This window comes from Solenopsis invicta, chromosome 5, assembly GCF_016802725.1.
Source record: "Solenopsis invicta isolate M01_SB chromosome 5, UNIL_Sinv_3.0, whole genome shotgun sequence".
NCBI classification, from domain to species: domain Eukaryota; kingdom Metazoa; phylum Arthropoda; class Insecta; order Hymenoptera; family Formicidae; genus Solenopsis; species Solenopsis invicta.
In genome coordinates, this window is record NC_052668.1 from 18,110,020 (window position 1) to 18,128,824 (window position 18,805).

Consider the following 18,805-nt stretch of genomic DNA (forward strand, 5'->3'; position numbering starts at 1 on the left):
CAAGTTGAAAGTAACATAAAATAATTTTAAAACATATCTAAAGTCTTAGGCTGATATTCATAGTCGTAAATAACTTTCAATCTTTGATTGAAAGCGTAATTAATTAATTACACTTATTTACACATTTATTCATTTTTTTTTCTTTTATTTAGATTAAAGATTATTTATGACTGAATACAGGTCCAAGATAAATGAATAAAACGTACATGCCAGCATACCATAAATGTTAATTTTATCGAAGAAATGTTTTCACGCTCTGTTTCCAGATTGTATCGAAGTGTTGCAACATACAAAATGCCTATACATTTTGTGTGTTAATGTTTTACATAGTATTTATGTTACTTATTAACATATTCATCTTGTGTTAAATTAACACAAAAATTTGAGTGGTCCGATTGAAACAAGCGCGATATACGTACGTTAAATTTAAGACGAATTTTCCAATGTACGTGTACAATCGAGGCGAGAGAATGCAGTAATATATATATCCTGACCTGACGCGGAGAAAAGAACGAGGGGAACGTATGAACAAAACACCACTTCCGTAAACTCACACCTCGTGTGTGTACCCCTGCTGGTCCGTGACCTGCCTTACTGGCTCCTTCGGCGTGTAGCCTATCCTCCACGGGACGACGATATCGGTGCGAGGAGGTGCGTTCCTCGTCCTCCCTTACCTTCCACCCGGATTCTCCTCTCCCTCTCCTCTGATCTATGTCTCACACTCCCTCCTTCCTTCGTCTTCCGCAAGGAGCAAGCGAGCAAGCAGGATTGCGATCGGGGAACCCGATGGGTCGGCGGCTAGAGGGAGAGCGGTGAGAACGGTCGTCGTCGTCGGCGCGGCGGGAAGGCAGAGAGGGGACAGGCCCGTTTCTTGGCTCTCTGTCTCTCTCCTCTTTCTCTCTCCTTCTGTCTCTCTGTCTCTCGGGAGAGCCGGCCGCCGGGTGGGCGGCAGTTGTCCAGGCGTCGGCAGTCTGCGTTCCGAGGCGACGTGGCCTGCACGGCGGAGCGACATACCGCGTCCTCTCCAATTCTCAGTGTGCTCTCTTCTCTCTTTCTCTCTCTCTCTCTCTCTCTCTCTTTCTTTCTCTGTCTCTGTCTTTCTTCTCTTCTCTATCCTTCCGTCTTTATGCCTCTGTACCCTCTCCCCGAGTCTCTCTTTTTCTCTCCCACTTTAACGCGTGTCCCTGTCCGCTCCTCTCGTCGCTGCCACCTCCGTCCTTGCGTTTGGCTCTCCGTCTCTTTCTCCATCTATCGCGTGTACGCTCCTTGTCGCTCTGCAGCACCTGACTCGCGACGCGACTCTCCGCTCCGGATACACGGCGACTTCGTCAACGCGCCTCCGTCATCGTTGTCGCCGACGCACGGTGTATACATATACGCATGTTTGTGAGAAAGAAAGAGAGAGACAGAAGAATTCGCAGTGCCACGTTTCGAAGCGCGCCCGGTCGTCGCCGTGTCGCGCGTGTTTCCTCCGCATCACGAGGAGTAGTGAACTGTGCGCGGGCGCCGAACGACGCGGAGAGCGAGCGAGCAGCAGCCCGCTCGTTCGCATTTCCAAGCCTCGGTGTGTTGCTCGTACGCGGGTGTCAGTGACATTATTCTAGTCTAGTAGGTACGCATAGCGGCTCGGAGTGAGCGACGGTAATGATGACGACGACGACGACGACGACGCAGAATCCTTGCCGTTTCCCCGGACGTGCTTGTAAACGCGTTAACGTTTTCCGAGCTTCGAGCGAATCAATTGTGCGTTATCAGCCGCGATAAACGCGATACGGGTGTTTAGCGGTATTTGAGACACACTGTCGTAGCGCGAGGATTCTGTTCGTGATTCACACGTGATTCATACGGAGAGAACCGATAATTTTTTGCGATTTATGAAGATCCGTAGATTTATCGAAATGCCGCTTCGATTAGTCCTGTGCTGTGAATATGCGGAAGTACTCGATTCTTTTTATGTAGTTGTTCTCCATGATGAAAATGTAATCGCACGGTCAAGCATGTCGAGAAATTAAGTAAACGACATTTGTCGAGATACATTGTTCCGATTTTAATCTTTAAGTCTCGCTAATTTGCGTGACAACATCCGACTGACTATATCGAAATACTAATCACGAAAATAACTTGAACGGCTTGCAGGCAACGTTAGGCGTCTGTTTGAGTCATACTGCCTGGTAATCACGGCAGTTCCGACACTCCCTCTACCCTTCTGCTTTCTCATTCTCTTTCTCTCTCTCTCTCTCTCTCTCGATCGATAATACGTATATTCGATATCAATGAATACGTACGCCTCTCTTCTCATACGGTGAATTTTCTATTCGTTTGTCATTATTGCTCGACGCATACCTCTTATCGATTCAAAATGCTTCATTGACATGAGAATCGTGATGTAGACCTTTAAATTGCCGCATGGTTTATACATCGTACATGCGTATGCTTATGTAGATTTTATCACATTTAGAAATAATGATAGAAACGATGTATTCTTTGACCTTTTCAACCCCGAATTAATTCTATTTGTGTGAAAAATGTTTCTCTATTTTGCTCTATTTTTACTAATAGTGTAGAGATAATTCTGATTTTTTTTTTATAATTTTTCTATTAACGGTTTTAGAGAAATCAAAATGTTGTTCTTGTTGTTGTTAAATATCGATTAATTTGACATCTAAAAAGATTAGAAGATTGTTGTCTTTAGAGCAAAAAGTTAGAAAGTTTCGTGAACTTGTATATAAAATCACACACAAAATATTAGCACTAAGATTTAACTGTGACCGTTAAAACTATTCAAGTGTTTATATTAAATTTTTTTGTGGAAATTTTGTTCACATATATAAAATTTGTCACTCGACTTTATTTTTACACTAAAAAAAAATTTAGTGATAATAATCTAGCTTCGGTGAAATAATTTCAATTAAATGTTTGATTAATATTATCAAATATGTAGTAATTATATCAATAGTAACCACTAACCATCAATCAGTTATTAAATAGTTAGTGAATATTACTAAATATTTGGTTATATTAACTGAGTATTTAATTGAAATTAGTTCATCAAGGTTTAGTAACTATCATCCAAGTTTGATTACTAGACTTTTTTCATTTGTATGTACATCGGTCTAATCAGACTTCCCTGAAGTTTTCAGAAAAATCGATCGTGACTTGTCGGAAAATTTAATATTTTTAAAGTGTAAATAATCAAACCTTTGTTCTTACTACTGTAGGATCATAATAGCGTTATGTTGTGGGTTATCAGTTAAAAACGTTGCGTGTTTATCTGTTATTATCGATACTACGTAAGCCGGATAAATACGAGATAGCTAGATACCGCGAGGTAAAAATATAAGTAATTTGCCTAGTATGCTTAATAAGCGGCGCAAACACGGACATCGAGATAATGTTAAAGAGGTACTCGATCACCATCGGAAATACTTAAAAGTTTCACGTAAATCCCAACGGGCTCTTTCTTCTCTCTCGTCTCGACACTTCGGACGATGTGTCGGATGCCGCCCGAACAGTTTTCCCGCGCCGGGCGAGGCAGACCGCTATGGGGATAAGAAGAAGAAAGTCGTTTTTATCGAACGCGACGATTATGTAATAGACGCCGAGAGGAGCGAGGAGTAGCGGCGAGTCTACAAGCCGCACGACAAAACTGGTCGAGGCGGAGACGTGCGCGAGAGCACATATAACGCCGCGGTGGCGCGTTTACTCACGCGTCGTCGGCTCCTGCGAGTCGTTCGCGACTTCTTAATTTGGTTGGATCGCGAAACTTTTACTTGAATTGGCGCTGCCTAGTGCCCAGTATCCGCCGTTAATTTGCTCGGCAAATTTACTCGACAAAGATCAGAGTACATAAATAATCGTGAGTAATTCTCGAGGCTTAATTATTCTCTAAGGTACTCCGGCGGTGGAAATGAGTCTCAAGTACATAACACCAACCGGAGACGTAAATATCTTGTTTTGCGCCGCTAATGTAAGAGTGATCAATATATCTTTTTACGCTAGACATTTACGAGGGTGTGTACTGCCGGGAAAAACCGAGTAAATCTGAATTCTCAGGAGATTTCGTTTTTACCCTTGAAAATTATGGGATTTCATTGGTACTCGGGGAAATTTTTGGAATTTTTACTATTAAATTTAAATTTCTTATTCTTAATTCGAAGATACTATTTTTTACTCGATACTTTTTCTTCTCAATTTAATGAAAATTATTTATTAAATTTGCGAGAAGAAAATATTTCTTGATTTATTTGAGAATCAATTTGTATAGAAGGTTACATGTATATGGCAGTTGTTTCCTGTACAATTATCATTATTCCTTTATTGAAAAGGAATTACTCATCACCAAATCTCATTCTTGCTCGTCAGTGTTTTGTGAGGCTTGCTTTTCCTTTCTGCGTTATTTTATCGTCAATAAATTTATTTTTTTTACGCATTGCGTCGTGTTTTACGCCGAATGCGAATTATAGTAAATGACGTCTCTCTCTTGTTCTCAGGAGCGACTGGTTTGTATTCGATAGGATGAAATCATTCTTGACTGTTTTCTCATTTGCCCCTTGACGAACGTGAACTCATCGTCTCTTAGTAAATGACACTCTAGTGGAAGGGGTGAAACAACATTGAAGACGGCTGCAATGACTAAATATCCTTATACGGTCAATCGGCGGCAACGAATTTGCGTCGGATCATGTCGTCAGTAAACATTGCGAAGAGGTGCGATTCGATTGTGGGCGTGCACGTCTAGGCAAATACAGGTGGGGCCCGGTTCGATTTCGGGCTTAATATACCGCGCCAACCGGTCCCTTCCTATTCAAACTAGACTCCAAACGAGTCTTCCATTCTTGGTAACGTTAGGTAGAATTCACTTTCTACAGTAATAGGAGTTTTATTGTTGTTTGTGGCAAGGATAGCGATCCTATGACGAGTCCATACAGAGAATTTTAGTATAATGCACACTCAAATGAGTGAGTAGTAGTATTTTTCTTCTTGGTGTACTCGGAGAAAAAAAAGTCGAATCAGCAACTAAGAAATTTGAGACCAAATAGCGCTTCAATATTGACGGAAAAATTATTAAATTTTAATCAATATTTATTCGAATAGTATTAATGAAATATTTACTAAATGTAAATATATATTTATTTGGTACAAGGACCACTAATTTAAGTATCATTTTTTCTTATAGAGTAAATATTTCATTAGTACCATTCGAATAAATATTAAAATTTAGGAATTTTTTTCTATATTGATGCCAAAGTGTGTAGTAAATAATTATTATGGTATTGTTTTATTTAAAAAAACAATTGCCTTAATTAGAAAAATGCTATTGTCATAATTTATGTGTAATATAGTTCAGTCGTTATTTCACTGTTGCAGTAACTACATTTTTTAAATGTTCAATATTACTTTGGTACTTAATACTACGTAAAACCAGTGACATGTACTTAAATTTCCGAGTTGTCGAATTTCTAGTTGTCAAAATTATTTCGTTTTCTCTCAGGGTGAAAAACGTGGAAAACGTGACGATCGTCCTTAAAGAATCTCCTTAAGTTCGTTTGGCTGTACATCTTTTATTTATCGCTAATTCTCACGGTTTGTCCGATCACCCTTTATTTGTACACTTGTTAGCTGGTGCACTTCGTGGTAAGAATAAACGTGATTCCACCCATGTTGCTCGACGTCGGCGGGGATTGCATTGTGATCGAACGCGGGGCACGTTCGTGTACGCGCAGATTACGCCTCCGCCGGCGCGGCGGAGACTCGCAACTTGCTCTTTCTCTCTCGGTATAGCTCGTGACATCCGTGCGAACACTTTCGTATCGTTATCTCGCGCTCTAGCCCACGTACATACTCCACAACTCGCGCAGCCTTTTAAGGGCCGATCGCGATCGAAGGTATCACCTTCGATTGTTCTGCACTCTTCTTGAGCACGATCTTCAGACAGGTTCTTTAGATCAAAGTGAAGTTTGAATCGATCTGCGGGCTCAAGTGGGGAAATAAATATTTTTTTATATTGTGTATTTATGATAACGATGGAATTTTTTATTCACGCATCGTCACGTTCGAACGCCGAAGTGACGCTTCAGGAAGAGAGACGTGTTTGTTCTCTGTCAGCCTCCCGCCTACCTTGTTTGAAATCGATCCTCGGTTTCTCATTACCTTAATCGTTCTCGCCGCCTAGTCTCTCTCACCTATCATGCGACTGTGTAACATCATCGTTCGAGCCGACGCCCTTTCAAGGGTACGAATCGGCCGATCCACGTCCTACGAAAATCTATACGCCGATCAATCATGCACGCAGAAAATATGAAATCAAAAGGATAAGCGCGTGGGTACTTTTTCGTAATCTTCAACGCGGGTCGCGCGACTCGATTAGTCTCGGCGGGCCTCCGCAGTCCCCTTCAAGGTTGATCGCGGAGGGAGTAACCTCGCTGGGCTCCGGGAGTAATGGGCCGAGATCGACTGCGGACCCGTTATGCGACTTGGCGCAAGAATGCCGCCGAGCCGGCCTCCGTGTAGCCCGCGTTATGCCGCTCGCGATACGAGCGCGTGCCTTCCTCTCCGTCGCCCGGTTCCTCTTTGCTCTCACGAGGGAACGTCCCTCCTTCCCTCGTATTTTTTGATCAATCTTCTGCCGAATGCAATTTTCAATCTTTACGTCTTCAACTGTAGTGCCATTGTAGGGTTGTTGGCGGTCAAGGAAAAATCAGGACGTAAAGAAATTTATTAACTCAAGATAAAATTAAATTACTGTAAACCAATTCTAAATTTTTAAATTTTATTTCTTTCAGTTATTAAATGTTTCACATACAAATAGAAAAGATAAATGTTCCTCTCGAAAGTGCAATAAAGTTTTTGTTTTACAAATGCTTTCAAAATGCGTTAAAAATAATAAAAAATTTTATTTTATATCATTTTTTATATATTAAAAAAATTTATTTAATTAATAAGAAATTTAATATCTTTTTTTTTGTCTTTAGTCAAGAAATTTTTCCAAAAGTAACTGGAAAAACTGGGAAAAGTCAGGGAATATTTTTTTTTCTGTTTCGCTGGCAACCCCGCATTAACATCGTAAAACTCGCTTACACAGAGGACACGCGAGGAGACATTCTAGCAGTTCCAGCTCCATAGAGACCACTTCTAGCTATTGCGATATTCGCATATGCACATAAGCAAGTAATAACGCGCATAAGCGATTGCAAGCAGCCGTAATGCCGTAGTTTCGCTCCGTCATTTAACTTGCCGGTTAATACCCCGTAGTTGTGTGTCTGCGCATGACGTTAGATATTAATGCGCGTCCCTTCGAACAATTTCTCCAGCGTCTGTCGCAGTGTCCCTTATTGATGGATCTCGGTTCCCGAACTTGTGTGCGTGTGCGATCAGCGTTTTTGGCATAACTACGCTGGCAATATAAGCATGACGCGCTGTTTGCGAGTGGACTATGCTCATATAAGGCACACGTGTGTGTGCACTCGAGGATGCGAGAGAGTAAAGTTTTCTCGGAACGCATGATTCAGCACCCGGCGACATTAAGAGCGAGAAGAGACCCCGGCCGTCGTCTCTCGTACGCCATTCGGCGTTTAATGAATTAACAAGGGCTCGTCCATTAGGCGCGGGTACGGGATCAATTAAAGCCACATTCACGGGTCAACGAGCAGCGAAAGATGCATTCTCCTCGGTGCTACAGCTTAAATTGAATTCAGAACGGAAGAGATGTATACCGTTAGTTACTTTAAATCGAATCCAAGAAGACGAGTGGCGAAATTCGGCTCCGCGGATTTTTATTCGCGTCGAAAAAACTAATTGCTCTCGTATCGAGTACGGATTCGGGTTTTTCAGGTGCCAGTTTTTTTTTGTTTTTTTCTTTTACCGTTTTTGTTTCCCCGTGATTATATTTAACGGTGCCGAGAGGCAAAAGGCACATCGACGGAGGGATCTTCGGTTCTTGTTGCGTGTAATGACGACCGGCGGCGTGTCGCGGAATGACCTCGCCTAACCGCATGTCGCGTGGCGACCGCGTCACTCTGTTTTCTTTCCGTTTCTAATTTCGTGCGGGCAAGAGTGACGACCGGCTTCGGCGTGCGTACGTGCGTAGTGCATCCGATCGTGCGCGCAGCGCCCGATCGCGTATGCGCCTCGCGCCTTGCATCGTCGCGACGACGTACCTTTCGTATTCCGTGCACGCAATTCCCATCGTCTTAGGCATTTAGTTCTGGTTTTTCTTCCTTGAGCTCTTTTTAAATTTTATTCAGAGCGAGAGATGGAGTGAGGCAGATGGACAGATAGATGGAGAGCGTTTATTGGCGTTCTAAAGCAAGCGCTCTAAGAACGAACAAGTTGATAGGAAAAAAAAAAAAAATAAATAAATAAGCAGAAAGGAAAACGTGAGAAAGTCTACAAAGAAAAATAGATCTGTTAAAAAAAATAATATAGAAATACAAATTAATCAACAAAATAAAAATGTTAGACAGTAAGAAGTATATAATACAAAATAATCGGTAATAGTATAAAAACGAAAGAAAACAAGTAACAGAAAATACAAAGTGAAAAGAGTAGAGTGAAAGAAAAATAATACATAATGGGGAGTGAGAGTGGATGGGAGGAGAGAGCGCGATATGTGTGACGTGATGTCTACCGAACGGTAGTGCAATAATCGCGTCTGTTGGCAGCCCCCGCCGCCGCGTCGGCGAATTGGTCCATGACGGACCTTCCTGACACACGCACCGACCACACGACGGCGACGGGCACCCACGTACCCATTCTCCGTTTACCATATGCGGGGAGTTCGATCTCGCGGTTAGGCGCGCTTCCATCGTCGCCTTAAGGCCTCCGCCGATGCCAGGCGTGTGCGTCGGCGCTCAGTCTCCACGCGCCTCGCGGATCGTCAGTTTGAAAAGGTCGCTCGATCTGTCCAATCCGCCCGTCCATCCGTCCGTCCACTTTTCGCTTTTCGCTTTTTGCTCGGTGTGTCACGACCAAGATCGTCGAACATCGTGCGAGCTTCAGCCCCGTAAGTGCGTTTCGTAGGCATTACAGTGCTATGAAAATTTGGAAAACTGGAGTATTTATCTCTCTCGGTTTATCTCACCCAACAGTTTGAGTTTGATTTCTCACCGAGTGAAGAAATTAGTACAAAAGCGGTTGATCGAGTAACGTAAATTGTGCAGTGTTCTGCTGACAAAATTTATTTAAAATCAGAGTTTTGTTCATAAACTCTGCGACTTATTCTTTTATCTTTGCACAAAGGCAAGCAATTACACGCAGAGAAAGGTTTCATCGAGTAATAAAAAATTTGAATCAAAGAAATCTGTGCACTGCTATACGGTTAAAGAAAACTTTCTTTGATTTGAAGACATTTTTTGGTTGTACAACGCAAATCTTTTTTTAAAAGAAATGTATTTTTGAAACCAAAACAACTAAATAATTTCTTCCATTTCTGTCAGTACTTTTTTTGAATTACTTGTTTAAATTAAACAAGAAATTTATTTTAAAAAATGCTAATAACATCCATTTCTTGAAATCAAATAAATTTTTGTTTTTACTCCAACTTAAAAATAATAACAAGTTAAAGAAACGATTTCATCAATTTAAATATTTCTCTGGGTGCAGAATTTGCTGTTAAAACTTTTGGCATAAAAGAGATTGCGAAGTAGTCGGTTAGATAAATCACAAATTAATCGTGCTTAATCACGTTTTATTACCGTTACCACGGTTATCCTATTCTAGTCGTTAGTCTAATATCTAGACGATCGATTACGAAGATGAACACGCGGTGAAGTTAATCCGGTGGCCGGGCGTAACCGTGATCGGCGAGTTTCCAAGTTCCTTACTTAGGCGTGCACCAAGGCTGTTGATTTCTAATCTAACGCGGAAATATCGATCGATCGTCCTTTTTATTCTTACCACGTCATCACCTCATTCTTTCCGCTGCTTTTTTTTACGACCGTTTTCCACAATAGTGTAGTCGTAGTCGCGCAGCAGTGGTTGCAAATCGCAGTTGTATGTTCATCTCTTCCACTGCTAATTAGCTTTAATTTCAGTTTAACTTCCTCTTTATTTTTTTTTTTTTAGTTTTACGAAGAAAAACCGAGATTAAAGTTAATTTACGTTGATGGAAATGAACGAACAACTGTGCCTTACGATACTTAATAGCCACTTACAATTACGTTTTTATCTTATTGTAAAATAGCGTATAATTCCCTGACTCTTTCGCGAATCGAAGGCGGCTGGAGCATTAATTCTCAATCCTTCCTTTGTGCATAATAATTACAATTTAAAAATTAAATTAAATTTTTAAGAATGTGGAGTTAGTATGATTTTGGTGTTAATTTTTCAAAAATAAAATTTTTAGTCCTAAAATTGTCGAGGTTTCTCTCCGGTCGCGTTTCACTTTCGTAGAATCACTTATCGAGTTTCTTCCTTCGACGTTCGAACATCTTATTCGCACATTGCGCATTATCGTTGCACAGGTTTTCCATCCTCGTGTTGTCACTGACAGGAGTACAACGACGACGACGACAACGACGACGAGTCTCGGGCGTTTTTTGAGAATTCACAAAGTGCCATATAAGAGGTCGAGGGCAATATAAAACGACTCTCGCATTTGCATACGCGGCGCGCAGCCGATTGGAATTCGAAGGTGAGGGAATCCTTGGCCGATTCCCCGAACGACGGGAGGGTCCGAGAAAACCGATCGCGTTCCAGCCGAAGCTGGTGCACGTCGTGGTAAACACAACGACGGATAATCGGTAGATGCCACGGGAATTCGCGCGACGCGCATTCCGCCACGTTGTCGATAAAAACGCGAAATTATTCAACGAACGATCGAGTTGAAAAACTCGAAAGAGCTCCACTCCGACTCGAGAGAGAAAGTAAAAGATAAAGAAAATTTGCGAAAATGTGAGAGAGATATATTCGCGCGACTGGGAGCCAACGAACAAGCGTGTCCAGGCACACCTTGGAGAGACCGCGATTTCTACGAACGCAGACGTCGAATGGTGAACGTGATTTAAACGCGGAATAAGCGAACTAATCGAGCCCTGCCGCCGGCTGGTGTCAGGGCGGCGGAGAACGGTGTCGGTTCCGCGTTCTCGTGTCGTGAAGTGTGTCATGATAGTTCGCGCGTGAGCCGGGCATGAACGTTGAAACCTGCACCCTCTACTTCGCTGGGACGGCCCGGGGCCCGGAGAAGGACAGGATGTCGACCCAGGCTTACTACAAGGATCGGCTCGGTTTCGATCCGGCGGATACTGTCGCCGAGCATCAGCGCGAGCAGCGTTCCCAGCACGGTTACGAGGAGTCGCTCTCCAAATTTAAAGGTCAGAATGCGAACGGATTTCCGGAGGAGGCTCCGGGATGCAATGGCGAGCTCGTGGAACATCGCGCCGGCAACACTCAGGCTTTCTGGGGCTGCTGGGCGATGTTCATTGAGGCGCACGGTAGGTGAAGAAAGAGAGACTGGCAGAGAGTTGGCATGCGGATGCTGGAAGATTTTTCGTGAAAGCTCACTTGTTTTTACTCTCCCTCTCCCTTTTGACTTTTTGTGCTTTTTTTGTGACTTTTAGAGCCAAAATCGAGTATTCGCGATTAAAATTTTTTTGTTGACGATTGATTGGGTAAAAAGAAAAGAACAAACCTAAGAAGCCTAAGGAGGAGCCTTCAGAGTTTTTAAATTCCATTAACTTTTAGCTCGTAGTCAAAACATCTTTAAATCCTTGGAATTTTTATCGCAATGACCTTCGCAACATGTTAATTTTGACATTCTCACCCGATTTAAGAGCGGATACTTCAAAAACGGCTATATAATTATACGAAACGATGTCTATAAACAGCTATAATTCAAAGCTGGTTTTTGAATACTCATGAATATTCATGATGATGTTTTGTCGGCAGAAAACATAAAATGTATCAATTTATGATATAACGAATCGAATATACTCCATAATATTGTCGCGTCCTTTCCACTGAAAACTGATACATTATTTGCAAATTAATATTATATATTCATTTTATAATAACTACAGTTTAACCGCGTTTATACATAATGATTGCATCTCCAATCGTACGTCCAAATATGCGATGCGTTTGCTTGCAGTTTGCAGATTGCAAATTTACTCACTCACGATGTGATATTGGGTGTTTACTAACTTGGCAATTAAAATTTGTTCCATCGATCGCTTTGTAACAGGCGCGATATACGCGCCTAAAAGGTTTGAGTTACGCTCATAACGTTTGTTTAATAAATGTTTGAGTTGTGAGTGTCGCTTTCCTTGCCTCACCTTTTTAGCAGAGCGCGCCGGAATATCCAAACTATCGTCTGTATACACAACATAAGTAGACAGATAAAGAAAAGTAGCGGTGCTCTTTTATCGTTTGTCCGCTTAGTGCCTCTCAACCACCTCCATCCTCCACCCCCGGAGAAAAATCTCAGAATTTCGACGCGTCGCCGTTCGCGATGATTCGCGAAGTCACGCGGATCCGGTGTTCCACGCGCGCGGCCCACCACCACATTTTACAATTGCACCAAGTAGACAAACAATAAACAATGGCCGTCGCTTTTCATAATCTCTGCCCACTCTCGGATTGCGTGTTGCGGCTCGCGTATACGCCCAGTTAGTGCTGCTTTTCACTTAGCGCAAAAGTAAACGGCCGGAAGGCTCGTACGCATGACGTCAGCGTCGTGTCGTTCGCCGCCGCCGGGATTGATCGCTAATTTAATCGTAATTACCGGCACCGCGTCCGGTCGGAGAGTAATCTATTCCGTGACGCCGCGCCGTTACGTCGTTATCAACGTTGCTGTTGCTTTCCTATCGTATCCCGCACTTCGTCTCCTCGGGTTTCTTTTGACGATGGAGCCGATGGAGCGAAGGACGCGCATTATGAAATCGAGAGTCTCTTGTGCGCGCGTTACGATCTCCTCTCGTACAAACTCACCGGGGAACTTGAGCGCGATGATTAATAATGAAAGTGTAAAATCCGCTCGCGTTGTTGCTCACGAATGAGATACACGAGTTGTAGCAGCTAAAGATGTCAATCACAATCGCGAGTAGAGCTCTCTTTCGTAGCTTCCATAAAGGTTCCTTCGAACGATATGTTCGTTCCACGAATTATTCAATTGCATTCGTATAAAATGGAGTAACGTACATCGATTGGCAGAAATGCGAATTAAAATAATTCTTATTTGCAAATTAATTTACACGTGGTGGGTTCTTCAAATTCGATTTTTAAATTGAAGCACTTATTAAAAAATAAATCTTAGTAATTTTGATTAAAAATACTATGATTAAAACCATACATCACATATAATTTTCGCGATAAACAGTAAAGTTATCCTCCAAATATTCTAATGATCCGCCAGTCGTGGATTCGTTGAAGAATTTGATAAGTGGACAATGTTATCTAGCACCACCCTAAATGCCGAGAGGGTATCGCTTAAATTAATGTCGAGAATTTCCGAAAAGAATAAATGTCAATGAATACATTCATTGACGTTTATCTTTAGCCCCTGCAATGTCAGTTGCTGTTCTCAGAGCTTCCACATTCCAGCATTCGTATCCGCTAACAAGGATTTACTGAAGAAAACGTGTATCAATATATGTATATATGTATGCGCATTTCTTTGGGATTAGTTCATGCCTCTCTTCTTCTTCACCGATGCGTCTACGTCTCTGTATTGGAAGATTTGAAAGAGGAATAAAATATATATTAAACGTATTTATCTTTATCGCGGAAAACTGGTATTCATTTTGGAAGAAATAAGTCCTTATATCACAATTCATAATTATGTAATTCAAATACAAGTATAATTAAGTTAGTAATTATGTAGCAATTTATCTATTATATAGAAGATTTAGGAAATGCAGTTATCATTTATCTTTTGAAATAATTTTAATTGAATAGCACATATATTTTCGTCTCATAATTTTTTATCAATAATGATTAAGTTTTTAGATTTGATCGTAAAATTGATTGTTCATTGGCGTAAATTGACGAAGACGAGCCATTAAGGTCACGTCAATTAACGACTGACAATTCACGCGAAGCTATCTCTGTACTTATGACATTGGGAATTGGATTCTCCGGAATTACTTTAGCTCGTGATCAGTAATAGGCCGACTGTGGCACGACTGTTAGAGATTGAAAGTCGCTTTTCGCGAGTTTGAACTGACTCTTCCCTAAATGTCCAAAGTGTTAACTGTAAAGAACTGACACTTTTGCGTTCTGTATGCGATCTCTCTGATGATTTGGTCAGTCACAATCAAGACATTTTTTTTTATCGAGATCTTATTCTATCGAGGAATAGTTACTGAAAAGATTGCAATAGTATTTACCCTTACCAACACAACTGATTTAACTGATTGATTACGTTGAAACTTGTTCCACGAGATGTAACAGATTCGATTATCTCTCAATCAATTCTGTCTTCAACTTTGTCAGTTAAACTTGAAACGTTAAAAAGCTTATTCAAACATAGCGTTGAAAATATAAATTGATTGTCGTAGAAATAATAATACGTATAAATGCAGATGCAAAATTTCTCTATTTTTGTTATTTTAAGCGAAGTATTCTTGTGTTTTTCTTTTTTTGTATGCATACAATTGTTTTATAATTTTTTCAAGAAAAATACGGTGTATATTATAATTAACAAACAAATATGATAAAGGGCGTTTCATGTGCTCGATTTTTCTTCTAAATAATTATTAAGTTTTTTTTATTTAAGTCTTTAATTAAAGCAAGGTCGATTTTGACTTTACAAGAAAATTTGTCATTAAAAATCAGGTCGCGAAATGCGAGGTTCTTTGCATATTACTCGTTAATTGGTGCCTAGGCCACCGTTATTCGAATGCAGTTTCGAATTGTTGGCAAGGCGTTAGAACTGGGCCAAAGTTGGGCCCAACAACGAGGCGAGATAATCTACCAAGAACAAATGCTCGGTTCGCAGAGTGGAATGGAATGTCTGATTTTAGCGTAAGCCGCGAAGTTGGTAAAGTTTGTTAAGCCACGCGCAGGTGCGTGGATACAAGACATTAATGAACTTTCCGCAGGTTCGTACTGAACCATGTTTCCGATACATATACTTGTCACGCGAGATGGCTCTATGCCATTCTGAAAAAATTCTTCGAAATTTGGGCCATGCACTTTACATAACGCAGCTAATGCGAACTATCGCATCATCTTTATCATAATATGAATTTGTATGTATTTTGCTAAATGTGCATCTTACAATACCAAGAATGGAGAAAATATAAGATAAGTTATTGCATAAAATGTAAATGGATGGCCATCCACCACCTTTTTCTCTAATCTAATATTATATCGCGTTCTCTTTCACGTGTTAATAGTTCCGCTGCGCGTATCACACAGGAGTCGTTGAACGCGTCATGCGCGTTCATTAAAACATTTGATCGCGATTCTCTTTACGAGAGCGGCAGGCGCACTCGGAAAATGTGAGCGTTTACAGGGCGGGCCACTCGAGATATTTCTAAATCTAGAGAAGTGCTCCCCCGAACATATCTCTTTCTTTACCTCTCATTTTGCATCGTCTGGCGGTGTTAGGCTGACACTCATCACCGGCTTGCCGACCTTTTAAACATGCATCGGTCGACGATACCGCCGCTTGAGTGGCGTTAACTTTTCATGGGATATGAGGTGCTAAGTTCGCGTTATTAATCACGGCTAGATTGTAAATTACAAGCTTCGATAAATCTCTACGCTAATTCCCGGCGATTACTCTGAACGCCGATAAATGATTTATGCATTGATGTCTAATTAATCACGTATGCGCGCTACTTTTTATGCTCTTCCACTTACCGCAGAGTTGAGCTTTTAGAATCATGTGCTCTAGTTATGCATGTAAGATGCCTTCATTATTATTCAGTTAACAGTCAATTCGTATGCGTTTCGACATCTCGAGTCCAACCACCGAATACAAATCATTCGTTCCGCAAGGCTTCGGGAGTGTTATTTAAAATAACGTATTCATGCCACAATAACCGCGATCACGCTACAAAAATACATCATTAATTCGTAAGAAATCCCCGGCTTGACGTCCTTGCGGTCTCGGCCGTTGCGTCACGTCGATGACAAAACGGAAGGTCTTGAATGATAATTTCACGAGGAGCATGTTCGACATCCGATTAACACCACGAGATGTTTAGTAGATCAAAATCTTATTCATAATTTTATTTATATCATTCGATTAAAAAAAAAAGAAAATACAAGTTTCCATTTCGTATCGCGGATCGCGCAAAGTGGACTTGGATTTGATTCACGCGATTTATTGGTCCGGACTTTTGTGTGTCTCGCATGCCAACCGATCGAGCAGCTTGCCAAGCCGACCGACCTTCCGTCCGCTCGCTCACTCTCTCGCTCGCTCGTGCCTACCTATCTACCTGTCTACCTGCTTGACCTCATCCAACTTGACCTGATCCGGTTGCCTGCGACTTTGATTTCGTTATACTGACCTCGACCATCCTTAAAGGCGGTGTTGCGTCATTATGCTCTCGCTGTCACGCTACGAGCCGTACGCATAACGTTACATTGCCGCGTTAATGTAACAGCTACACCTATATCAGTGCAACGAGTTGCGAAATTCAATTGTCACGGTAATCTATATCGTTGCTCTGATGACAATAGACGCGGCGACCTGGCTACCGTTGTCTACAGTGCGTGCGCTACGTTTGTGCAGCGTGACATCGAGCAAGGCTGCGCTCGTTGCATAAATAGTGGCAATTATGGTAATGGAATATGACTCGAATTATTGATAATTACGCTAATGTTACTGGGAATGTTTTATATTTACATTGACTACTACGGATACAGGTGCATAATGCATCACTGCGAAGTGGCGTTTGCACTGCTTAAGCTAACGCAGCAGCCGACGAAGGAAACTTCACGTTTCTGATATTTCTTCTCTTTTTGTGTGTTTGCAGACGAACGAGACGCTATACAGAAGAAGACCTTCACGAAGTGGGTGAACAAGCATTTGAAAAAGGTGAGACTGCTTCTCGGATTCTCGCGTTAGTTTTATTGTCCTGCGGCGTTTTCTCAATTCGCGCGAGTCAATTCTCGTTTTACTCACGCCATCGTTTTAATTAGCTCGATGGCACTGATATACATGCAAAGATTTTTTTCTATCAGAAAAACAAGTAGTCTGAAATGAATCATAGGTGTTCCAATGCAATTATGAATTATATGTAAGAGTTTTATTATTTTAGTCCTATGTAGTAAGTATTTTGAAACGAGAACAACACCCAGAGAAAAGTAAATAGATTTTTAAATAGATGAAATCGTTTCTTTAACTTATGTTTTTTTTTAAATTGAAATGAAAATACTTTTTTTTTTACAACCAAGTCAACTAAAAGATTTCTTCAAATTAAAGAAACTCTTTTCTGGGTGTTGGGACCCATTCCTTATAAGAAAAGAGCCCCAACTTGAAAATACTAAAAAATACTAAAAAAACTTTGGCGATATATACATTGAGAATACCTTGGTATCTAAAAACTGTTTTTTTTTGCTGCCCGAATTCATTTAAAATCAACCTCTGAAAATTGTGATCCATTTTTCGTTTTTGTTTTTTTTATAAACAAAAAGAAAAAAGACAAAATTTACGGTAAAAATTTATTTCTTTTAATGAGATTTATTGATTGGAAAACTTATTTGTAAATGTAATTGCAAACGTAATTATTAATAATAAAATAATTTTTAGGAAGCAAGAAAAAATATTTTATTACGTATTGCCAAAGTTTCATAATTTTTTGATGTTTTTAATTGGGACTTTTTTTTATGAGTAGAAGATTAATCATCAGTGTTTCAGCATCCTCGTAATTATGGATTTTGAAATATATAATTGATCTGAAACAGATCCATAATTAAGAGGATGCTGAAACCCTTTGTACAGCGATTATACAGGCTCGAATTGTATATTAGATTTGAAACTTGACTAGGTGGGGTATCTTTTACCTTGGTCTTATCGTTATAGCTTCACGTTCATTCTTTCGGTAAACAAAGTCTCAAATTCGTGCGCGGTGACGCGTAATGCGTGTTTCTTCAATCCATTCGTGAGCTCCTCGTCGCATGCCCCGTGTAAAACTGTGACGAAGCTACTCACGGAGGCGGATTGTCATTTCACGCACAAAGCAGTAAATCGTTGCGGTGCCGAAGGATTTACGATGCACGTAAATCGCGATCTGCGGAAGGCACGGCGCGAGAGAAAATATATTTCTATTTGGATTATTTTTATTCAATCGGAAAAGACAAATTTATGCGTCGGCGAGTACTCCGCGAAGCGCATAAATCTGCGAAATTGCGCGAAAAGACAGCGGCGTAATCGACCAGCGAGTCGCGCCGTTCAGTCGAAACGATCGCCGGCGAACAATGGCCAGCGGCAAACGCACCGCCGCGAAAGCGTCAAGTCGCTGGAAGTAGGAAACGCGTTAGTAGCGCGGCGGCAATCGAGGTTCGCGTCGCAAATACGCAATAGAGGACGACGCGCGAGTTCCGCGCGGAATACGAACTTTCGAAAGGATCCAGGCCTCAGGCTTGTCGCGCCTTTTCCCGCTTTTAATGCCGTAACAAGTAGGCGTCTCTCGCTCGCGTGTGCGCGCGCGAGCGAGCGAATATCGTAAAAATAAGCAGACTCTCGTTACGCAATCACGGTCCCGATATCGCGGCCCCCGTGTTGCGTATGTGGCACGCACGTGGGTCGAAAGTACCTTGTCGCGCTCGCGTGAGGAGCGTGCACGACTATAGAAGGCAGCGGGGCCCGAGCCGTGATATGTGGGCGACGATTGAAGAAAAAAATCGCGAATCGATG

At 41.4% G+C, this 18,805-nt stretch overlaps 1 protein-coding gene across 46 annotated transcripts in view; it reads left to right on the top strand.

Annotated features, from left to right (window-relative positions):
- Positions 1-18,805, top strand: part of LOC105205754 (microtubule-actin cross-linking factor 1) — a 108,565-nt gene that overhangs the window by 16,103 nt on the left and 73,657 nt on the right. For 29 of the 46 annotated variants that reach the window (XM_039449402.1, XM_039449398.1, XM_039449410.1 and 26 more), the window contains 2 exons: positions 10,461-11,429; positions 16,923-16,984. In XM_039449402.1, coding sequence (XP_039305336.1) covers positions 11,126-11,429; positions 16,923-16,984 — 366 coding nt within the window. In that variant the 5' untranslated portion in view covers positions 10,461-11,125. Of the gene's footprint in view, positions 1-966; positions 1,642-8,021; positions 9,002-10,460; positions 11,430-16,922; positions 16,985-18,805 lie in introns of those variants that run through there. The other 17 variants (XM_039449421.1, XM_039449424.1, XM_039449429.1 and 14 more) reach the window with 6 other exon arrangements.